The 23,561-nt window shown below is 49.2% G+C and overlaps 2 protein-coding genes across 5 annotated transcripts in view; one reads left to right on the forward strand and one right to left on the reverse strand.

Annotated features, from left to right (window-relative positions):
* stx17 (syntaxin 17) lies at positions 1–21,014 on the forward strand. Of its 4 annotated transcripts, none has more exons than XR_005039421.1 (10): positions 1–282; positions 594–681; positions 798–993; positions 1,114–1,179; positions 5,216–5,408; positions 5,609–5,727; positions 5,879–5,929; positions 15,400–15,486; positions 17,412–17,714; positions 19,525–21,014. XR_005039421.1 is itself a non-coding variant. In XM_036962079.1 (8 exons), exons 3-8 carry the CDS (start codon positions 859–861, stop codon positions 17,658–17,660), a joined length of 813 nt encoding a protein of 270 aa, XP_036817974.1. In that variant the 5' UTR covers positions 1–282; positions 594–681; positions 798–858; the 3' UTR covers positions 17,661–17,808. The 4 variants fall into 4 exon arrangements, 2 of the variants coding, with proteins under 2 accessions (XP_036817974.1, XP_036817973.1); XR_005039420.1 differs by having other exon boundaries at positions 3–282; positions 19,552–21,014; XM_036962079.1 differs by lacking the exons at positions 15,400–15,486; positions 19,525–21,014 and having other exon boundaries at positions 17,412–17,808.
* LOC110535698 (endoplasmic reticulum resident protein 44) overlaps positions 20,859–23,561 on the reverse strand; it is a 20,714-nt gene continuing 18,011 nt past the window's right edge. The window contains exons 10-11 of the mRNA XM_021620883.2: positions 22,485–22,587; positions 20,859–22,377 (exon numbers count right to left, since the gene is read on the reverse strand). Of these exons, the coding sequence (XP_021476558.1) occupies positions 22,273–22,377; positions 22,485–22,587 (208 nt within the window). The 3' untranslated portion in view covers positions 20,859–22,272. The remainder of the gene's footprint in view (positions 22,378–22,484; positions 22,588–23,561) is intronic.

Here is a 23,561-nt window from a genome sequence, read left to right on the forward strand (position 1 = left end):
TCACCTCTTGCTATAATATTCACTATTGAACTTCATTCAATAACGTTCAATTAATCAGAAAGGTTACTGTATGTGACTGCTGTAGATTCAGCCTCAAGTGGCGGACCTTTCTCTCTGTGGGCTAAGGTTTTAGATCGGAAGTAATTCGTCTGCACGCAAGGAAGAGAGTTGTTTACAAACAGAAGAGAAAGTTGGACATGTAGCTAACTTGAGACAAACAGTTACGAAATAGCCTAGAAGAATGCATCTCTCAAGTTTTACACTCATGGATTTGTACTTTAAGTAAGTAATATGTTCACGGTTTGAAAATGAAATATGATAGATTTAAAGTAAGGATAGTCAGCTGTGCTGGCTAGCTTGCTAACATACTGTTACTGTCACCTGACAGACATCTGATTCTGGCAGTTGTAACGTTAAATTGTTACTTTAAGAGCACAATATAACGTTATAACTGCCAGCTAGCTAGAGGATGATGCCTTACCTCGGTCAAAATGTGTTTTAATGTGTCATAATTACAGACATTTCTTCTCTCTGGAACAAGCAAAGTTTTCTGTTATCATTTGTTCCCGGATGTTGTCGTTTAACTTCTTTAGCTAGCTAACAGCTCGAGACAGACTGAGAACCTGTTATTCAAACCTTGGGCACGAGGGAGTCAGCAAACCTCCCTACTAGCCAGAAATGGTATGTTGTGATGTGTTTGGCATTGGGTTACAAGGGTGTGTGTGTGAAAAACAGGTCACGTGGTTGTGTGTGGCACACTGATGTTTGATGTATACCTCCTCCCTCCTGTCTTCCAGGTAGCTGAGTGAGAGGAGCACGTGTGTATGGTTGCAGGTGTGAGAACCCACCCGGGGTCAGATGTCAGGGAGGATGTCAGAGGAAGGGGGCAATCTGACGCTGAGGCGTCTTGAAGGGCCGATCCACAAGTTCACTAAAGTAGCCCTGCCGACAGACCTAGAAAGACTACAGAGACACCACAGCAATATACTGAAGGTAACACACACATATACTCACACACATATATACACAGGCAAACTCACATCTCCTTCCATTGGAAGTTACAGAAGAACCACACACAGAGAAGCAGCAACTGAGCTTGTTATTGTCTTACAGTTCCAGCATAGTGGACAATGGGATCGCCTTCACCAGGAGCACATCAATGCCAGCCGCACTGTGCAGGTAAAACATAGACACACGCACACTGGCCTTGTGCTGAGCATATACAGTATGTTGTGACTGTGTGCTGTGTGCCTGCAGGAGATCAGGAGTGTGTATGTAAAATTGAGTGTGTGTTATAAAAGGGTCTCTGTGTGTGTGTGTTTTCACAATGACACCACCATGTCTCTGGAAGTGAAGGATTCACCCCCACCTCCTTCCCTCACACACACACACACACACACACACACACACACACACACACACACACTCACACTCAAAACATACAATTCCCCTCAAACCCCTTGGGAGGGGCAGAGTGCTTTCCTGTGTGGCGTGTGTGTGTTTCTGTCCACTGGGCTGGGTGTGTGTAAGGAAGCTGAAGATGGGTGATGATACACAAGGACATGCAGCACAGATAGAGCCTAAGAGAAATAGAGAGAGAGCAAGAAAGGCAGAGGGAAGCAGAGAAAGACAGCATCACCCCCCCCCCCCCCCCCTCACTCTCTAGGCAGGAAGTGAAGTCTCTAGCAGGAAGTGGGCTCCTCTGCTTTGTGTATTTCTGTCTGCATGCCTCTATTTTCATCCATCACTCATCTATTCATCCCTTTCTCCTAACTGTGAATATTATTATAGACCCCTCTCTGCTGCTCATCACTTTGAGGGAATAGGTTAGGTAGTTTGGACAGCACACTACAGATCACTTCCACACTCCATTCCCCCAGGGGGCAGCAGCAACCTTGTCCAGGTGGTTGATAAGCACATTCGGTGCTGTCAATTAGGGTGATCGTCAGTCAGAGTACCAGCTCGGAGAGCCTACTGGTTTGATTTGAACATATTTATGTTTAGTCACCATCTGAACAAATAATAATCCACTTGGACCGGCCGACCAAAAGGTGAAGACGGAGCTGGCCCTGGACCTACGGTAAGGTAGCTGTCCCCTGGGTACATACATTCACACCTAGGCGCATACGCTGATTCCTCAGGTTACAGACTAGTTAACTAGGCCTAAGACCCTCTAGACTTAGTGAGTGCAACAATATTAGCAGGCTAGTGAATCGGTTTCGTAACGCCGTGTGTGTGTGTGTGTGTGTGTGTGTGTGTGTGTGTGTGTGTGTGTGTGTGTGTGTGTGTGTGTGTGTGTGTGTGTGTGTGTGTGTGTGGCAGGGCCTATTTAGCAACGTGTGCCTGGTTTCACTTACTCCCTGGTGTTTACTGTGTGTTTGTCTGCAGAGATGGAGTCCTGCTGCTTCACATGCCTGTCTGTCCCCCACTGACTGACTGGCTGACAGTCACACACACACCGCTGACTGAGTGACTACCTAACATACAACGGTCTCAGGGGTCCCCCCCCCTCCCCCCATATCCCCTTCCCCCCAGAGACAACAACAGCCTGAAAACACACAAATATGGACCAGTTACACACTCCTACACACCTTTCAATCAGTAGCCCTTAGTTCTGTAAACGCCTTTTGCCAAAAAAAAATAGTTTTTTTTATTTTAATTGTAATTTTTTATTTCACCTTTATTTAACCAGGTAGGCTAGTTGAGAACAAGTTCTCATTTACAACTGTGTCCTGGCCAAGATAAAGCAAAGCAGTGTGACACAGACAACAACACAGAGTTACACATGGAGTAAACAATAAACAAGCCAATAACACAATAAACAAGTCAATGACAGTAGAAAAAAGAAAGTCTATATACAGAAAGGCATGAGGAGGTAAGGCATGAGGAGGTAAGGCCATAGGCCATAGGAGCGAATAATTACAATTTAGCAAATTAACACTGGAGTGATAAATGAGCAGATGATGATGTGCAAGTAGATACTGGTGTGCAGAAAAGTAAATAAAATAAAAACTATATGGGGATGAGGTAGGTAGATTGGGTGGGCTATTTACAGATGGACTATGTACAGCTGCAGCGATCGGTTAGCTGCTCAGATAGCTGATGTTTAAAGTTGGCGAGGGAAATAAAAGTCTCCAACTTCAGCGATTTTTGCAATTCTCTCCAGTCACTGGCAGCAGAGAACTGGAAGGAAAGGCGGCCAAAGAGGTGTTGGCTTTAGGGATGATCAGTGAGATATACCTGCTGGAACGTGTGCTATGGGTGGGTGTTGTTATTGTGACCAGTGAACTGAGATAAGGCGGTGCTTTACCTAGCATGGACTTGTAGATGACCTGGAGCCAGTGGGTCTGGCGACGAATATGTAGCGAGGGCCAGCCCACTAGAGCGTACAGGTCGCAATGGTGGTTGGTATAAGGTGATTTGGTAACAAAACGGATGGCACTGTGATAGACTGCATCCAGTTTGCTGAGTAGAGTATTGGAAGCTATTTTGTAGATGACATCGCCGAAGTCAAGGATCGGTAGGATAGTCAGTTTTACTAGGGTATGTTTGGTGGCGTGAGTGAAGGAGGCTTTGTTGCGAAATAGAAAGTCGATTCTAGATTTGATTTTGGATTGGAGATGTTTAATATGAGTCTGGAAGGAGAGTTTACAGTCTAGCCAGACACCTAGGTATTTATAGTTGTCCACATATTCTAGGTCAGAACTGTCCAGAGTAGTGATGCTAGTCGGGCAGGCGGGTGCGTGCAGCAAACGGTTGAAGAGCATGCATTTGGTTTTACTAGCGTTTAAGAGCAGTTGGAGGCCACGGAAGGAGTGTCGTATGGCATTGAAGCTCGTTTGGAGGTTAGTTAGCACAGTGTCCAAGGAAGGGCCAGAAGAATACAGAATGATGTCATCTGCGTAGAGGTGGATCAGGGAATCGCCCGCAGCAAGAGAGACGTAATTTATATATACAGAGAAAAGAGTTGAAACCTGTGGTACCCCCATAGAGACTTGAACCCTGTGGTACCCCCATAGAGACTTGAACCCTGTGGTACCCCCATAGAGACTGCCAGAGGTCCGGACAACAGGCTTATAAATCGATCGAGTTGGCTTGCATTGAGCAGTAGCCCTGATTTTTACAGACACAGTAGCATGTTTCTTCTGCCTGAATGAAGCAGCATATGCCTGGAATCCTTACACCGTAATGCAGCGAGGGAGAGTGGTTTCATCACTGTGCCACATTCAGATCGATTTATAGCCAGTAGTCTAAAATAATGAATAGATTTTAAACAAAACCCACCTTCTGTTTGTGATAGACGGACACTATATGAGATGAAAGGCCTAACGAGTTCAGGAAATATTCACAGTGATGGGTACAGACGTTTTGACCAAGAGACCTTTAGAAAATATGCACATTTTCTCTAACAATAAATATACAAATATGTATTATACAGAAATCTTATAGTTAGTCGCTTTATAAATTTGATTATACTATATTTAGAACAAATAAGTTATTTCAAGCCTTCTTTATACAGTTTAGTTATAGGATATCCATCATATAACATATTTGTATCATGTTTGTATCATGTTTGTGCTGTGTACTTGATCTTGTGTCTTGAAAAGTGACTACACCTCACCAGTCTAACTGGTTTACCAGAAAGGGGAAATTTGAACCGTAGAGATTGCAGCATTACTAGTTATTGTTTATGGCCCTCTCATGGTAAATAATTACTTTAGGGGATTACGTAGATTACATTTAAGAGGTTTTAACCAACCTTCTCCAGCAGCGCAGAGAGCTCATTCACCTGTTAATGTTCCTATTGTTGATGTTCTTTGTGTGTGTGTCTCTGTGTGTGTGTTATCTGTGAAGCATATGCTAACAGGTCTTTAGCGTTCTGACAGGTGTGTCTCCCGGTGGCCATAGCAGCTCAATGCTAATCCAGTCTGCAGCTGTGCGTGTATGTTTATTCATCATGTCTAATTAGCGTGGGAGCATCTATTGGTCATGACCTCCTGACCCCTGCCCTGGTCTGCCCTGGGGCTGATGGGTACAACCAGGGGAGGCGATCTGACAACCTCCTACTTCCCCCTTCTCACTCCTCCTCCCAGCAGAGACACTGGAACCTGTCTGTCTGTATGAGGGTGTACTTCTCTCTCTCTCGTGCCTCTTTTTTAAATCTATCTGTTGGGAAGTTGAACTACTTGTTGAACCTCTCTCTCCCTCTCTGTAGCAGTTGAGGTCTAATGTTAGAGAGATGGAGAAGCTGTGTGGACGTGTCCGCCCGGAGGACAGCCCCGCCCTGGAGAGGCTGGTTCAGCCAATCAGAGACCGAGCATCTGCTGCCACGCAAGACTTCCTACTCCTGCATTCTAACCCCGCCCCTCTGCCACAGGCACCACGCCCCCCAGACCACTCATCCTCAGGTAGCACCGCCCCCTTCCCCTCTATTCAACTACATCAGTTTATTCCATTCTATGGCAGCCATGTTAGCTCTTCCTTTATTGACCAATAAACCAACTAATAAATCATCTAAATGCTCATTATGAATTTGAGAATTTCAGAAGCAGTAACATGTCCAGATCTAAAGTTGGTCACTCTGGTTCTCACTGACCTTGTCCATTAGGTGGTTCCCATGGTGATGATGTGGGCAGGGAGCCCCCTCCTGTTAATCAAACGCAGCTCCTCCTCCCAGTGATCCCCCTCAATGAGAGTGCTGCTGAGTCCTGGGACACTCTGGAGGAGGTGGGAATATTTGGGCCCCTTGTACTGTATTCACAAATTGTCTTAATAATAGATTAAGAGATCATAATATTTATTCATGTCTTTAATATGTCATGTAGTAGGTTTTTGTTTGTGTTATTGTTGCTGTGTTAATATGAGTTTGTTTTGTCAGGACCTGAAGGAGCTTAGCGGTTTGGTGACAGAGTTCTCTCTGCTGGTCCATGTGAGTATGCTATGTACAGTGCATTCGGAAGTATTTCCACATTTTGTTACGTTAGAGCCTAATTCTAAAATTGTTTTCCTCATCAAACTACACACAATACCCCATAATGACAAAGCAAAAACTGTTTTGTAGACATTTTTGCAAATAAAAAATGAAATATCACATTTCCTTAATTATTCAGACCTTTTACTCAGTACTTTGTTGAAGCACCTTTGGCAGCGATTACAACCTCAAGTCTTCTTGGGTATGACACTACAAACTAGACACACCTTTATTTGGGGAGTTTCTTCCATTCTTCTCTGCAGATCCTCTCAAGCCCTGTCAGGTTAGATGGGGAGCGTTGCTGCACAGTTATTTTTAGGTCTCTCCAGAGATGTTCGATCGGGTACAAGTCCGGGCTCTGGCTGGGCCATTCAAGGACATTCAGAGACTTGTCCCAATGCCACTCCTGTGTTGTCTTGGCTGTGTGGTTTTCATCAAGGATCTCTCTGTACTTTGCTCCGTTTATCGTTCCCTCAATCCTGACTAGTCTCCCAGTCCCTGCAGCTGAAAAACATCCCCACAGCATGGTGCTGTTGCCACCATGCTTCACCTTAGGGATGGTGCCAGGCATTCAGCTTGGCATTCAGGCCAAAGAGTTCAATCTTGTTTCAGCAGACCAGAGAATCTTGTTTGTCATGGTCTGAGAGTCCTTTAGGTGCCTTTTCAAATCAAATCCAATGTTGTTGGTCACATACACATGTTATTAACATACACATGTTATTGCGAGTGTAGCGAAATGCTTGTGGCAAACTCCAGGCGGGCTGTCATGTGCCTTTTCCTGCGGAGTGGCTTCGTTTGGCCTGATTTGTGGAGTGCTGTAGAGATGGTTGTCCTTCTGGAAGGTTCTCCCATCTCCACAGAGGAACTCTGGAGCTCTGTCAGAGTGACCATCAGGTTCTTGGTTACCTTCCTGACCAAGGCCCTTCTCCCCCGATGGCTCAGTTTGGCTGGTTGGCCGGGCAGCCAGCTCTAGGAAGAGTCTTGGTGGTTCCAAACTTCTTCCATTTAAGAATGATGGAGGTCACTGGGATCTTCAATGCCGCAGACATGTTTTGGTACCCATCCCCAGATCTGTGCCTCGACACAATCCTGTCTCGGGGCTTCTTCAACCTCATGGCTTGGTTTTTGCTCTGACTTGCACTGTCAACTCTGGGACCTTAAATAGACAGGTGTGTGCCTTTCCAAATCATGTCCAATCAATTGAATTTGCCACAGGTGGACTCCAATCAAGTTGTAGAAACATCTCAAGGATGATCAATGGAAACAGGATGCACCTGAGCTCTATTTCGAGTCTCATAGCAAAGGGTCTGAATACTTATGAAATTAGCAACAACAAAAAAACTGTTTTCATTGTCTTATTATGGGGTATTGTGTGTAGATGAGGACAATTTTTAAAAAATGAATCCGTTTAAGAATAAGGTTATAACAAAATGTTGATAAAGAGAAGGGGTCTGAATACAGAATGTTCTGTGTGTGTGATTGAGAGCTGACAATGTCAGCAGACAATGCCTTCCTGGTGTCTAATGAGACCGGATGAATGACAGGGACAGGGCTACGTAACACAGATAGCCTGCTGCGGCTACGCTAACCATGCTGTTAGCACACAGGGCAGTGAGGGCACTGACAGACAGTGTAGTGAGCGACAGCTAGCCTAGCGTCTGTCTGTCTGGTTGGATTCATGCTGGGGCTCCTTAGAGAGCAGGTCACAGCACACCACAGGTTACTGGAGTGGGGGCTGCAGGCAGGTGTACTGCTGGGGGAGGGGGGGTAGAATGGGCCATAGGGGAGAGGTGGGAGACGAGAGAGGATAGGAGAGAAGGGGGCTGTGTGTCCATGGGGAGAAGAGAGGAGAGTGCCGTGGGAGAGAACCCAGGCAACAGGGCGTATGGTGGGCCAGGAGGAAAACAGACGACTCCGATTATCACTCTATCCCCTGGGAACAAAAGAGCAATAGGAGGGAGAGTGGGAGGAAGGGAGGGCTTAAACATGGTGAGAGAGGAGGGCAGAAAGAGGTGTAGAGAGAGAGATTTAGGGAGGGAGAGCGAGAGACGAGACCGAGAGGAGATTGTTTTGAAGGAGAGAGCATAAAGATGTTTTAGTGCTGTGGTCTCTCTGGGGTGACTGGTGTCATTCAGGGACCAATACTCAGCCTCTCAACCACAGGGTAAACACTGCTGTGTGTCGGTGTTTGTACCTGCCTGGGGATTTGAGAGAGAGAGGGAGGGAGGGAGGGGGACAGAGACAGGCAAGTTGAGATGTTCAGACACAGCCTGCTAGTGTCTGACTGAAGCACTCATCTCCCCCTGTTACACTGGCTGGAGCCTAGAAGCTCCACATCCACCAACAACCATACATACATCTGGGATTTAAAGGGAGGGAGGGTGAAGAAATGGGAACCGAAGTGAACATGAGAGTGGGGGAGAGATGTGAGGACTGAGGAGAGGAGTAAAGATGTCAGCATGCTTCGGTTCAGAATGAGTGTGCTCGCATAATCCCTTAAAAGACCTTTGTTTGAAATACCAAGCAGATCTTAGTTGCACAATTTTACATCCTAGATGTTTGGTGCAGTCTCCTTGAATGACATCAAACATTTAATTGAAGAATCCCTACTGTTGAACAATCACAGATGAAGGGGCGTAGACTTCAGCTACCGACTCCGGCATGCCTGGAGAAAATGTTTTGTTAGCACGGCCGGAAAAAGCCCTCACTGAAGACCAAACCGAGAGGAGGGAGGGGACTGTAACGGAGAGGAGGGAGGGGACTGTAACGGAGAGGAAGGAGGGGACTGTAACGGAGGGGACTGTAACGGAGAGGAGGGAGGGGACTGTAACGGAGAGGAGGGAGGGGACTGTAACGGAGAGGAGGGAGGGGACTGTAACGGAGAGGAGGGAGGGGACTGTAACGGAGAGGAAGGAGGGGACTGTAACGGAGAGGAGGGAGGGGACTGTAACGGAGAGGAGGGAGGGGACTGTAACGGAGAGGAGGGAGGGGACTGTAACGGAGAGGAAGGAGGGGACTGTAACGGAGAGGAGGGAGGGGACTGTAACGGAGAGGAAGGAGGGGACTGTAACGGAGAGGAAGGAGGGGACTGTAACGGAGAGGAAGGAGGGGACTGTAACGGAGAGGAGGGAGGGGACTGTAACGGAGAGGAGGGAGGGGACTGTAACGGAGAGGAGGGAGGGGACTGTAACGGAGGGGACTGTAACGGAGAGGAGGGAGGGGACTGTAACGGAGAGGAGGGAGGGGACTGTAACGGAGAGGAGGGAGGGGACTGTAACGGAGAGGAGGGAGGGGACTGTAACGGAGAGGAAGGAGGGGACTGTAACGGAGAGGAAGGAGGGGACTGTAACGGAGAGGAGGGAGAGGACTGTAACGGAGAGGAGGGAGGGGACTGTAACGGAGAGGAGGGAGGGGACTGTAACGGAGAGGAGGGAGGGGACTGTAACGGAGAGGAGGGAGGGGACTGTAACGGAGAGGAGGGAGGGGACTGTAACGGAGAGGAGGGAGGGGACTGTAACGGAGAGGAGGGAGGGGACTGTAACGGAGAGGAAGGAGGGGACTGTAACGGAGAGGAGGGAGGGGACTGTAACGGAGGGGACTGTAACGGAGAGGAGGGAGGGGACTGTAACGGAGAGGAGGGAGGGGACTGTAACGGAGAGGAAGGAGGGGACTGTAACGGAGAGGAGGGAGGGGACTGTAACGGAGAGGAGGGAGGGGACTGTAACGGAGAGGAGGGAGGGGACTGTAACGGAGAGGAGGGAGGGGACTGTAACGGAGAGGAGGGAGGGGACTGTAACGGAGAGGAGGGAGGGGACTGTAACGGAGAGGAGGGAGGGGACTGTAACGGAGAGGAAGGAGGGGACTGTAACGGAGAGGAGGGAGGGGACTGTAACGGAGGGGACTGTAACGGAGAGGAGGGAGGGGACTGTAACGGAGAGGAGGGAGGGGACTGTAACGGAGAGGAGGGAGGGGACTGTAACGGAGAGGAGAGAGTTAGGGGGCAGTAAGGGAGAGGGAGGGAGTTAGGGGGCAGTGAGGGAGGGAGTTAGGGGGCAGTAAGGGAGAGGAGAGAGGGGACTGTAACGGAGAGGAGAGAGTTAGGCAGTAAGGGAGAGGGAGGGAGTTAGGGGGCAGGGATGGAGGGGACTGTAACTGAGAGGGAGGGAGGGTACTGTAACGGAGAGGAGGGAGTTAGGGGGCAGTAAGGGAGAGAGGGGACTGTAACAGAGAGGAGGGAGTTGGGGGGCAGTAAGGGAGGGAGATGGAGGAAGGGGACTGTAACGGAGAGGAAGGAGTTAGGGGGCAGTAAGGGAGAGGGAGGGAGGGGAAGGTAATGGAGAGGAGGGAGTTAGGGGCAGTAAGGGAGAGGGAGGGAGATGGAGGGAGTTAGGGGGCAGTAACGGAGAGGGAGGGAGGGAGGGGACTGTAATGGAGAGGAGGGAGTTAGGGGGCATTAAGGTAGAGGGAGTGGACTGTAATGGAGAGGAGGGAGTTAGGGGCAGTAAGGGAGAGGAGGGAGTTAGGAGGCAGTAAGGGAGAGGAGGGAGTTAGGAGGCAGTAATGGAGAGGAGGGAGTTAGGGGGCAGTGAGGGAGGGAGTTAGAGGGCAGTAACGGAGAGGGAGGGAGGGGACTGTAACGGAGAGGAGGGAATTAGGGGGCAGTAACGGAGAGGGAGGGAGTTAGGGGCAGTAAGGGAGAGGGGGAGTTAGGGGGCAGTAACGGAGAGGGAGGGAGGAGACTGTAATGGAGAGGGAGGGAGTTAGGGGGCATTAAGGGAGAGGGAGGGAGTTAGGGGGCAGTAAGGGAGAGGGAGGGAGTTAGGGGGCAGTAAGGGAGAGGGAGGGAGTTAGGGGGCAGTAAGGGAGAGGGAGGGAGGGGACTGTAACGGAGAGGAGGGAATTAGGGGGCAGTAAGGGAGAGGGAGGGAGTTAGGGGGCAGTGACGGAGAGGGAGGGAGGGGACTGTAACGGAGAGGAGGGAATTAGGGGGCAGTAAGGGAGAGGGAGGGAGTTAGGGGGCAGTAAGGGAGAAGGAGGGAGTTAGGGGGCAGTAACGGAGAGGGAGAGAGGGGACTGTAATGGAGAGGAGGGAGTTAGGGGGCAGTAAGGGAGAGGGAGGGAGGGGATTGTAACGGAGAGGAGGGAATTAGGGGACAGTAAGGGAGAGGGAGGGAGTTAGGGGACAGTAAGGGAGAGGGAGGGAGTTAGGGGACAGTGAGGGAGAGGGAGGGAGTTAGGGGGCAGTGAGGGAGAGGGAGGGAGTTAGGGGGCAGTAAGGAAGAGGGAGGGAGGGGACTGTAACGGAGAGGAGGGAATTAGGGGGCAGTAAGGGAGAGGGAGGGAGTTAGGGGGCAGTGACGGAGAGGAAGAGAGGGGACTGTAATGGAGAGGGGGGAGTTAGGGGGCAGTAAGGGAAAGGGAGGGAGGGGACTGTAATGGAGAGGAGGGAGTTAGGGGGCAGTAACGGAGAGGGAGAGAGGGGATTGTAATGGAGAGGAGGGAGTTAGGGGGCAGTAAGGGAGAGGGAGGGAGGGGATTGTAACGGAGAGGAGGGAATTAGGGGACAGTAAGGGAGAGGGAGGGAGTTAGGGGACAGTGAGGGAGAGGGAGGGAGTTAGGGGGCAGTGAGGGAGAGGGAGGGAGTTAGGGGGCAGTAAGGGAGAGGGAGGGAGTTAGGGGGCAGTGAGGGAGGGAGTTAGGGGTCAGTGAGGGAGGGAGTTAGGGGGCAGAGAGGGAGGGAGTTAGGGGGCAGTAAGGGAGAGGGAGGGAGTTAGGGGGCAGTGAGGGAGAGGGAGGGAGTTAGGGGGCAGTAAGAGAGAGGGAGGGAGTTAGGGGGCAGTAAGGGAGAGGGAGGGAGGGGACTGTAATGGAGAGGGAGGGAGTTAGGGGGCAGTAAGGGAGAGGGAGGGAGTTAGGGGGCAGTAAGGGAGAGGGAGGGAGTTAGGGGGCAGTGAGGGAGGGAGTTAGGGGGCAGTGAGGGAGGGAGTTAGGGGGCAGTGAGGGAGGGAGTTGGGGGGCAGTGAGGGAGGGAGTTAGGGGGCAGTAACAGAGAGGGAGGGAGTTAGGGGGCAGTAAGGGAGAGGGAGGGAGTTAGGGAGCAGTAATGGAGAGGGAGGGAGGGGACTGTAATGGAGAGGAGGGAGTTAGGGGGCAGTAAGGGAGAGGGAGGGAGGGGACTGTAATGGAGAGGAGGGAGTTAAGGGGCAGTAAGGGAGAGGGAGGGAGTTAGGGGGCAGTAAGGGAGAGGGAGGGAGTTAGGGGGCAGTAAGGGAGAGGGAGGGAGTTAGGGGGCAGTAAGGGAGAGGGAGGGAGTTAGGGGGCAGTAAGGGAGAGGGAGGGAGTTAGGGGGCAGTAAGGGAGAGGGAGGGAGTTAGGGGGCAGTGAGGGAGGGAGTTAGGGGGCAGTAACGGAGAGGGAGGGAGTTAGGGGGCAGTAAGGGAGAGGGAGGGAGTTAGGGGGCAGTAACGGAGAGGGAGGGAGTTAGGGGGCAGTAACGGAGAGGGAGAGAGGGGACTGTAATGGAGAGGAGGGAGTTAGGGGGCAGTAAGGGAGCGAGTTAGGGGGCAGTAACAGAGAGGGAGGGAGTTAGGGGGCAGTAACGGAGAGGGAGGGAGTTAGGGGGCAGTAAGGGAGAGGGAGGGAGTTAGGGGGCAGTAAGGGAGAGGGAGGGAGTTAGGGGGCAGTGAGGGAGGGAGTTAGGGGGCAGTAACGGAGAGGGAGCGAGTTAGGGGGCAGTAACGGAGAGGGAGGGAGTTAGGGGGCAGTAACGGAGAGGGAGGGAGTTAGGGGGCAGTAACGGAGAGGGAGCGAGTTAGGGGGCAGTAGCGGAGAGGGAGGGAGTTAGGGGGCAGTAACGGAGAGGGAGGGAGGTAGGGGGCAGTAACGGAGAGGAGGGAGTTAGGGGGCAGTAACGGAGAGGAGGGAATTAGGGGGCAGTAAGGGTGAGGGAGGGAGTTAGGGGGCAGTACCGGAGAGGGAGAGAGGGGACTGTAATGGAGAGGAGGGAGTTAGGAGGCAGTAAGGGAGAGGGAGGGAGGGGGTTGTAACGGAGAGGAGGGAATTAGGGGACAGTAAGGGAGAGGGAGGGAGTTAGGGGACAGTGAGGGAGAGGGAGGGAGTTAGGGGGCAGTGAGGGAGAGGGAGGGAGTTAGGGGGCAGTAAGGGAGAGGGAGGGAGTTAGGGGGCAGTAAGGGAGAGGGAGGGAGTTAGGGGGCAGTAAGGGAGAGGGAGGGAGTTAGGGGGCAGTGATGGAGAGGGAGGGAGTTAGGGGGCAGTAAGGGAGAGGGAGGGAGTTAGGAGGCAGTGATGGAGAGAGTTAGGGGGCAGTGAGGGAGGGAGTTAGGGGGCAGTGAGGGAGGGAGTTAGGGGGCAGTGAGGGAGGGAGTTAGGGGGCAGTAAGGGAGAGGGAGGGAGTTAGGGGGCAGTATGGGAGAGGGAGGGAGTTAGGAGTTAGTATGGGAGGGAGTTAGGGGGCAGTATGGGAGAGGGAGGGAGTTAGGAGTTAGTATGGGAGGGAGTTAGGGGGCAGTGAGGGAGGGAGTTAGGGGGCAGTAAGGGAGAGGGAGGGAGTTAGGGGGCAGTGAGGGAGGGAGTTAGGGGGCAGTAAGGGAGAGGGAGGGAGTTAGGGGGCAGAGAGGGAGGGAGTTAGGGGGCAGTAAGGGAGAGGGAGGGAGTTAGGGGGCAGTAAGGGAGAGGGAGGGAGTTAGGGGGCAGTAAGGGAGAGGGAGGGAGTTAGGGGGCATGTAAGGGAGAGGGAGGGAGTTAGGGGGCAGTGAGGGAGAGAGTTAGGGGGCAGTGAGGGAGGGAGGTAGGGGGCAGTGAGGGAGGGAGTTAGGGGGCAGTAAGGGAGAGGGAGGGAGTTAGGGGGCAGTAAGGGAGAGGGAGGGAGTTAGGGGGCAGTGAGGGAGAGGGAGGGAGTTAGGGGGCATGTAAGGGAAATGGAGGGAGTTAGGGGGCAGTGAGGGAGGGAGTTAGGGGGCAGTAAGGGAGAGGGAGGGAGTTAGGGGGCAGTAAGGGAGAGGGAGGGAGTTAGGGGGCAGTAAGGGAGAGGGAGGGAGTTAGGGGGCAGTGAGGGAGTTAGGGGGCAGTAAGGGAGAGGGAGGGAGTTAGGGGGCAGTAAGGGAGAGGGAGGGAGTTAGGAGGCAGTGAGGGAGGGAGTTAGGGGGCAGTGAGGGAGGGAGTTAGGGGGCAGTAAGGGAGAGGGAGGGAGTTAGGGGGCAGTGAGGGAGGGAGTTAGGGGGTTGTGAGGGAGGGAGTTAGGGGGCAGTAAGGGAGGGAGTTAGGGGGCAGTAAGGGAGGGAGTTAGGGGGCAGTGAGGGAGGGAGTTAGGGGGCAGTGAGGGAGGGAGTTAGGGGGCAGTAAGGGAGAGGGAGGGAGTTAGGGGGCAGTAAGGGAGAGGGAGGGAGTTAGGGGGCAGTGAGGGAGAGGGAGGGAGTTAGGGGGCATGTAAGGGAAATGGAGGGAGTTAGGGGGCAGTAAGGGAGGGAGTTAGGGGGCAGTAAGGGAGAGGGAGGGCGTTAGGGGGCAGTAAGGGAGAGGGAGGGAGTTAGGGGGCAGTAAGGGAGAGGGAGGGAGTTAGGGGCAGTGAGGGAGTTAGGGGGCAGTAAGGGAGAGGGAGGGAGTTAGGGGGCAGTAAGGGAGAGGGAGGGAGTTAGGAGGCAGTGAGGGAGGGAGTTAGGGGGCAGTGAGGGAGGGAGTTAGGGGGCAGTAAGGGAGAGGGAGGGAGTTAGGGGGCAGTGAGGGAGGGAGTTAGGGGGTTGTGAGGGAGGGAGTTAGGGGGCAGTAAGGGAGGGAGTTAGGGGGCAGTAAGGGAGGGAGTTAGGGGGCAGTGAGGGAGGGAGTTAGGGGGCAGTGAGGGAGAGGGAGGGAGTTAGGGGACAATGAGGGAGGGAGGTAGGGGGCAGTGAGGGAGGGAGTTAGGGGGCAGTAAGGGAGACGAGGGACTTAAGCTCAGGATGGTCATAGTTTTGATTTTAAACCGCTACAGAAAATATATACCTGTTGTCTGAATATTGTCTATCCATATGTAATAAGTAGCTCATGTAAAAATGTACCATGTCCATAAAATGTATATAGTATGTACATATAACAACAACAACTACAATAAGGAAGGAGAGAAGGATGGATGGTGTCCAGCACACAGGGAGAGAGGGACAGCTGTCACACTGAATATTTAATGAGCTCCTCACAATAACCCACCCAGACCCCTCCTGCTCCAATATAACCCCCTCAAGATCCCTTCCTACCCCAATATAATCTCCCCAGACCCCCCCCTGCCCCAATATAATCTCCCCCAGACCCTACCTTTTCTACTTTACACCCACATCACCCCCCACAGACAGACACACACACACATCTGTATTGCTGTGTTGAGAGGGACCAAGTCAGCGGTGTGTGTCTCCAGTGTATAAAGCCTGTGTGTGTGTCAGTCCCAGCAGGAGAAGATTGACAGCATAGAGGAGAACGTCAACACAGCAGCAGCCAACGTGGAGGAGGGGACCAGGAGCCTCGGGAAGGTGCGTGTGAGCGTGTACACGTGTGTGTGTGTGTGGTGTTTGGGAGATCGATGGCACTCTGCCTCCCAGCCATTCTACAACGTTTGTCCCTATTGATCCAGCAGAATACGGAGGAAAGCTGCAATTAAAGAAATAGAGAGAATAGATGGAGAGAGGGGTTAAGAGGTACAGTGATGGAGGGAGGGGTTAAGAGGTACAGTGATGGAGGGAGGGGTTGAGTAGGGGGTGTTGTCAATGGAGAGTGCAAGGTGTGTGTGTGTGGGTGCAGGAGGCGAGGAGAAGTACGAAGGGCTATTTAATAGCTCTTCAGTAGCAGCGTTTGGCCTCCCACTGTTGGCTCAATACACACACACACACACACACCCTCAGAATAAAGTCAGACTGACAGCTCAATACCCACAGACATATTACAAGCTCAGTGTGGTATGTCGTGTGAGTTCTATACGGCTGAACAGACGCTCCGCGTACACACCCGTTTTGAGTCTAGTTGCAGCCAAAATATCACTATTTAAAATGTGGTTTATTTAAGTGTAAATGTACCATCTCTCACCTCATGGTTTGACTGATAAATGGAACTTCAACTCAGTTCAACTTCCTTAATTGATGAAGTTGAACTGGGATTGAGCCCACATTGAGGTCCAGAATATTCTAGGGTGTGGCTGTGCTGTTAAGGGATCCTGAGTGGCACAGCGTTCTAAGGTACTGCATCGCAGTGCTAAAGGCATCACTACAGACCCGGGTTCGATCCTGGACTGTATCACAACCAGCTGTGATCTGGAGCCCCATAGGGCGGCGCACAATTGGCCCAGCATTGTCTGGATTATATGTTTTGGACTTTTTGGGCTGTTCGGGCACAATATTTTTTCTGCTAGGCAACCCGAAGATCAAAGCCGAAGTCTACGCTCCTTCGTCGGTAATTGGTCAACAGTAGGGATTCTTCAATAAAGTCTTTGTCATTCAATGAGAAATGACTCATTTTCATGCACATTTTTTCATTAAGAAATACTGCACCAAACATCTTAGTTAGATGTAAAATTGATCTCCATGTCAAAATTAGTGACAAATTTATCTTAGATTAATTCAGACTATTTTGAGGAAGTGTATTCTGGCTACAGCGTCTCTAAATGGACAAATAGTACTATTGCTGCTTTTTTCAAAGTTTTCAGGTCTTTTAAGGGAGTATGTGTGCACACTCAATGGGCTAGGCGTCAGCCCAACTGAAACATGCTGAGGCCTTTAGAAGCAGTGTGTGTACATAGAAGAGCTGTCAGACACAGCAGTGTGTGTCATCTGTCATCAGGCCAGGTGCCATTACACACACCCCTGCTTTACCAACACTCTGTACTCTGAACTTTCAACTTACCTCTGGTTAATTAAAATGACCTTCGCTGCCATGAGGTGAGGGGGTGGGAGGGCGTTTGAACTGGAGCCATTAAACTGTTAATCTGTTAATCAACAGTGGGAGGGGGTAGTGTGTGTGTGTGTGGCGGAATGTTCAGAGGAGTCACTCATTTACAGCAATCAGTCTAAAGAAGCGTCTTCCTCTCTGAAGATAACAGTATTAATAAACACACACCTCATTTCTCCAATTTTAATAAACGTGGGTAATTAAACTGTACAGCTTTGATGATGATGGTGTGTGCGCATGTGTTGCTGTTTGTGTGTGTACATTTGTGTGTGTGTGTGTGATCATGAAAGGCCAGGTAGATCTGAAGACTTCTCGCTGACTGTGTGTCTTAGAACATCAAAGGAATAACCCCCCTGTGTGTGTGTGTTATGTGTGCGTTGATTTGTCCCAAGCAAAGTTTCTTCTTATTTCCTTGCCTTTTTAATTTAATTTAAGAATCTTTATTGGCATAAAAAGTGAAGAAACCTAGACTGTCAATGCATGTAGTGACTCGTCTATCCCTCTGTCCTCTCTCCAGGCGGTGGGCTACAGGCTGGCAGTGTTACCCGTGGCGGGGGCAGTGTTAGGGGGGGTGTTGGGTGGGCCGCTGGGCCTACTGGTGGGGTTCAAGGCAGCGGGGGTGGCAGCAGCGCTTGGAGGGGGGGCTCTGGGGTTTGCAGGGGGGAACCTGGTCCAGAAGAAACGCAGAGCTAGAGTAGAGTCCCAGATGAACCAGCTCACTGCACACCCTACGGAACCAGAACCACCGCTGGACAAGGACAAGTGACCTCTGATTGGTCGTGAAGGGACCTCTGACCTCCAGAAGCTTACACTGGTCCAGGTACTGCCCGACTACATTGCAGACACATGCTAGAGCTTACATATACAGTGGGGCAAATAAAGTATTTAGTCAGCCACCAATTGTGCAAGTTCTCCCACTTAAAAATATGAGAGAGGCCTGTAATTTTCATCATAGGTACACTTCAACTATGACAGGCAAAATGAGGGGGGAAAAAATCAAGAAAATCACATTGTAGGATTTTTAATGAATTTATTTGCAAATTATGGTGGAAAATACATTTTTGGTCATCTACAAACAAGCAAGATTTCTGGCTCTCACAGACCTGTAACTTCTTCTTTAAGAGGCTCCTCTGTCCTCCACTCGTTACCTGTATTAATGGCACCTGTTTGAACTTGTTATCAGTATAAAAGACACCTGTCCACAACCTCAAACAGTCACACTCCAAACTCCACTATGGCCAAGACCAAAGATCTGTCAAGGGACACCAGAAACAAAATTGTAGACCTGCACCAGGCTGGGAAGACTGAATCTGCAATAGGTAAGCAGCTTGGTTTGAAAAAATCAACTGTGGGAGCAATTATTAGGAAATGGAAGACTTACAAGACCACTGATAATCTCCCTCGATCTGGGGCTCTCACCCCGTGGGGTCAAAATGATCACAAGAACGGTGAGCAAAAATCCCAGAACCACACGGGGGGACCTAGTGAATGACCTGCAGAGAGCTGGGACCAAAGTAACAAAGCCTACCATCAGTAACACACTATGCCGCCAGGGACTCAAATCCTGCAGTGCCAGACGTGTCTCCCTGCTTAAGCCAGTACATGTCCAGGCCCGTCTGAAGTTTGTTAGAGAGCATTTGGATGATCCAGAAGAAGATTGGGAGAATGTCATATGGTCAGATGAAACCAAAATATAACTTTTTGGTAAAAACTCAACTCGTCGTGTTTGGAGGACAAAGAATGCTGAGTTGCATCCAAAGAACACCATACCTACTGTGAAGCATGGGGGTGGAAACATCATGCTTTGGGGCTGTTTTTCTGCAAAGGGACCAGGACAACTGATCCGTGTAAAGGAAAGAATGAATGGGGCCATGTATCGTGAGATTTTGAGTGAAAACCTCCTTCCATCAGCAAGGGCATTGAAGATGAAACTTGGCTGGGTCTTTCAGCATGACAATGATACCAAACACACCGCCCGGGAAACGAAGGAGTGGCTTCGTAAGAAGCATTTCAAGGTCCTGGAGGGGCATAGCCAGTCTCCAGATCTCAACCCCATAGAAAATCTTTGGAGGGAGTTGAAAGTCAGTGTTGCCCAGCAACAGCCCCAAAACATCACTGCTCTAGAGGAGATCTGCATGGAAGAATGGGCCAAAATACCAGCAACAGTGTGTGAAGACTTACAGAAAACATTTGACCTCTGTCATTGCCAACAAAGGGTATATAACAAAGTATTGAGATAAACTTTTGTTATTGACCAAATACTTATTTTCCACCATAATTTGCAAATAAATTCATAAAAAATCCTACAATGTGATTTTCTGGATTTTTTTTCTCATTTTGTCTGTCATAGTTGAAGTGTACCTATGATGAAAATTACAGGCCTCTCTCATATTTTTAAGTGGGAGAACTTGCACAATTGGTGGCTGACTAAATACTTTTTGCCCCACTGTATATCAGCTAACCACATCATATGATATAGCAATCTGATGCCCGACTGCACAGTTGAAGTGGCGCACAACCATTGGTTGATGCAATGCAACGCCTGCGCATCTAGTCGGGCAGGAACTCAACCAAGAAATCCCTCAGACTAACTGGATTTCCGCTCTAACAATCTGTTGTTTGACCAATAGATTTGCTCTCTTTACTGTGGTACTAAGGAACTCCTCCTCATTCTCACTGCCAATAGACAGAGGAGAGAGGTCTGTCAAGAGAGGCCTACTGTGAAGAGAAGCCTGCCCCTGGGATCTACCACTTCCCAATCAATAAGACTTTTAAACATTGTAGGAGAGCCTTGAGGACCTGAGTGTGAAAGGGAGGTGTGAATGCTGTGTTAGTTGAGTGTGATGTATGTATATATGCTGGGTCTGTTGGCTTTGTATTTAAAACTTAAGTAACTGTCCAGTGTTTCCAGATTTCTATTAAATATGACCTACACATTTTTACAATATAAATGAAATAGTTTTCCTTCCAAAATATTTTAAATATGTTAAAAAGCAGCTTGTCTGTGTTGGAATGGTGTGGGCGTATACTGATCTTAAAAATATTCATGCGAGTAGACCGCTGATTGGCCAGCTCATCCTCTGAGGAAACAGCAAGTTTTGAGATACAAGTTTGCGTTTTTTTTTGTTCTACAATTAATATTTTGCCCACACATACAGGTATAGGATGAGTCAACTGGACTTTCACTGCACAGTTACTTTAAGTGTATGATATGTTATGAAAAGATGTGCATTATTAGTAGCAAACACTACAGCCTGTCTAGTTTTGTAACATAAGTCCTGCTGTTTGGTGCCTTTTAGTACAGATGGGGAGATGGTAGTTTTATTAAAGTCATGTTATTATACTGTGTTTCTTGGACAGACTTGTCTTAACTTCCCTCAGTCTTGATCAAATACACACTGTGCCAAAGCCAGACACTGCCTGGGTCGAGCAGTCACCCATCTCTCTAGTTTATGAACTTATTGATGTTTATCTGAGTCTGCTGCTCTGCTTAGAGTATACAGCTCATTAACAGAGGGAGGAGGGAGGTATAAACAGCAGTAAATGTCAAGACTGTGTCCTGGTCTGAACCCTGCTGGAGAGGAGGTCTGCTCCCTCTGACAGACTGGGGAGCAGAGAATAAGAATTAGTGATTGTGATTGAGAAAGGTTAGGAGGATAAACAGCTGTCCTGGGTGTACCAGGTAGAAAGTTGTGATGCGTGATAGGCCAAAGTTTCCCCTCTAATAAGTGCCACGAGAGAAACAGGTCACACCTGATGTCATCTACTACAACAGTAGATGACCTCTGAACTCAGACCGGGACCAACCAAATATGGATGCTCTTAATCTATGTGATGATTTACTGGGGTTTTATATTGCCAAAGAAAACCAATAAAATCTGCTTCTGATGAAAGAATTGTGTGTGTGTGTGTAAAGAGTATTCTCTGTAGAACTGAACAAACAGACTCAACACACAACATCCTGTAAAATGGTTTCATTTACTTGTTTTATTTTCTCCCTCTCCGAGATGACTGATTTAGAAATGAGATTTCTCCCCCTTTAACCCTCCCTTCGTGATTGGTCAGATCAGGGTACTGTTGGGTTCTAGGGAGGGACTGTACACACAGTACTATAAATAAACACACAGCATGCGTCTCAATACTCCTCGTCTCCTTTCATTGCTCCATCTGAACTGATTTGAGTGACAGGTGAAATAAGGATACTTTCCAGGTCAGCTTCTTCCATATTGCTGTCACCTGGACTTGTTGCTAAGTGGGCGTGGCCTGGCCTGTGTCAGACCAGTGCAGATGGAGAAGAAGCCACTGCAGACGATTGAGATGCAGCCCAGAGTCTGATTTTTCTCCTTCAGTGTGAGATTCCCCTCCTGTCCTCTAGAGCAGCAGTGTCTGACTGACACCTCTCAGCCTTTAGGAACTACCGTCCGAGTCAGTATTGCAGATCTGGGGCACGTTCAAGTACAAAAGGGAGAAAATGCTTTTCTGACAGACAATGGAAACAAACATTTAACTATTGGACAGTTTATGGTAGTATCTCCGTTGTTTCTAAACATGTTCTACCATTTTGTGCCTCCTGAACGTGACTTAGGTGAATAGGCTCTCTGGCCCATCAGTTGCATGAGTTTAGTACCAGGGAGAGGAAAGCTGCATCTCAATACTCTGTGTTCCTTTCCTCGTCTCCTCTCATCCTATTTCAAATCATAGGATAGGTGGAAGCAGCATAGTGGATACCTGCCAGAAATATGCTTTCACATCAGTTTAAATAAAGGAAAGGAGAAGAGGGGGGTGAACTATTGAGATGCAGCCGAGACACTGTAGTCCTCCAGGACCCTCTCTCACTCAAACGGGACTGAGCTGGACTACACACAGATAAGAACCATAATGAGACTGAACAACCGGAGCAAGGGATCTCACTCGTCAAAAAAAAGGGTGCTACATGTTTTTGAACCTAAAGTAAATCGTTTTTTAATTTAGATCAGGATGACAAAGACCAACGCTCACTCAGCACAAGCACTATTATTATTTACAAGCTCCAAAAATAAAAGTTAAAACGCTTTGCTTCTTTTTTTTGTCCTAATCCCAACCCCACCCCACCCCACACCATTTTCTTCTTCTGGTTTCATCCTTTTTATCTAAAATAAAAAAATTGTACACGTAAGAGTTATGAAAATATAGGTTATTCCAACACGGCTGTCCTGGATTTAACCTACTCTCTGGTCTTCCTTATCCTGTCTTCCTCCTCTCTCTCCATTAAGGGTGTTGGGGGTGAGTTGGGGTGTTGCTGTCCCATCCCTCTGGCCTGTCCTGACTCTGGACACTGACTCCAGGGCATGCCATGGGGTCGTGGGTCATAGGTCAGGGTTGTGGTAAAGTCGTTGAGGTCACAGTTCATCACGGTCCCTGAGGAGTGTGTAGCGCGTCTCACTGGGGGCTAACTTCTGGAAGGAACTCTCTGGTGGGTTACTGGCCACCTCACCAATCTCCTCCTGATGAAATAACACATTTATATACACACACACCTCCCTCTACTACTGCAATGATACCGTTTTATACACACATAATGACGGTGTACGAGTATGTTTGGTGTTCTGACCTGTCCAGGTGTGCTGTCTGTCGGGTCTGGGCCATGGTGGAACTCTCTGTGTAACTTCCCAGAGTGGAGGTCCAGAACAAACTGCCTCAGCTTCCCTGGGATCCTACACACATTAATATAATCATTAGGTCTACCAATGACATTATTGAAGTGTGGTTAATGACAGAAGGTCATAAACTGATATCACATCAGAGCTGGTCCCATATCAAAGCTGTCTCTGCATGTTAGAGGTGGCTGCAGACACCACACACACACACACACACACAGCTAATGAAATAATTTGATCTCGGTGACAGAGGGAGGGAGAACACAAACACAGACATCCAGAGGAGGAGGAAGTGAATGTGATGTAATGTAATTAGTTGAAGCGGGTGTCAGACCTCAGGGCTCTGTCTGTCTGATCACAGAGGTGATAGGGGGAGTGGTGGGGGAGGGGTTTAGATGGGGGTAAAATAGATTAGATGAAATTACATTCGATTAGTTAACACTAATTGCACGTGCCAAGTCATGTCACATTAGCTCCGGTTTCCAGGGCCGTCAATAGAAGAATTATCTAGAAGGTGTGACATTTCTATTATTATCTGTGGACTGTGTGTGTAATGGAATGTATTATATTTGACAAATGCAGATTTTCAACATACAGATCTAAATAATCTAATGACAACAATAATGAGCCATCTCAAATACTGTCACTCAAGTCAGACACAAATGAACACTAGAAAAGCCTGGCCTCGAGGGACAACCCCTCAAGCCAATGACGAGCCTTTTGGACATCAACATTCTAACAGTCTAATAAATACACTTCATATATGCTATCGCAAAAAGAATCACTTGGCTGTGTTTATGAAGGTAACAGAATACAAAAGAAAATGCAGTTCAAATAAAACAATAGCATTGTCATTTGTTAATGTAACTGTAGACTATGTAAAAACAAAAAGACACAAACACCACAATTCAGCTGTTTAAAATCCATTAAATAAACACCATCACAAAGATCATTCATTACTGATTTGTTAACCCATAAGAGTCTAAGTCCTGTCTAAACTGGGGGGGGGGGGGGGGTTCTGCACTGAATAA

This window comes from Oncorhynchus mykiss, chromosome 2 (assembly GCF_013265735.2).
Source record: "Oncorhynchus mykiss isolate Arlee chromosome 2, USDA_OmykA_1.1, whole genome shotgun sequence".
Classification (NCBI taxonomy): domain Eukaryota; kingdom Metazoa; phylum Chordata; class Actinopteri; order Salmoniformes; family Salmonidae; genus Oncorhynchus; species Oncorhynchus mykiss.

Coding starts and splice junctions, on each gene's coding strand:
- stx17 (XM_036962078.1), top strand. CDS start 859: ATGTCAGGGAGGATGTCAGAGGAAGGGGGCAATCTGACGCTGAGGCGT. Junction 5,728..5,878: donor CCTGGGACACTCTGGAGGAG/GTGGGAATATTT, acceptor TTGTTTTGTCAG/GACCTGAAGGAGCTTAGCGG. Junction 15,487..17,411: donor GGACCAGGAGCCTCGGGAAG/GTGCGTGTGAGC, acceptor TCCTCTCTCCAG/GCGGTGGGCTACAGGCTGGC.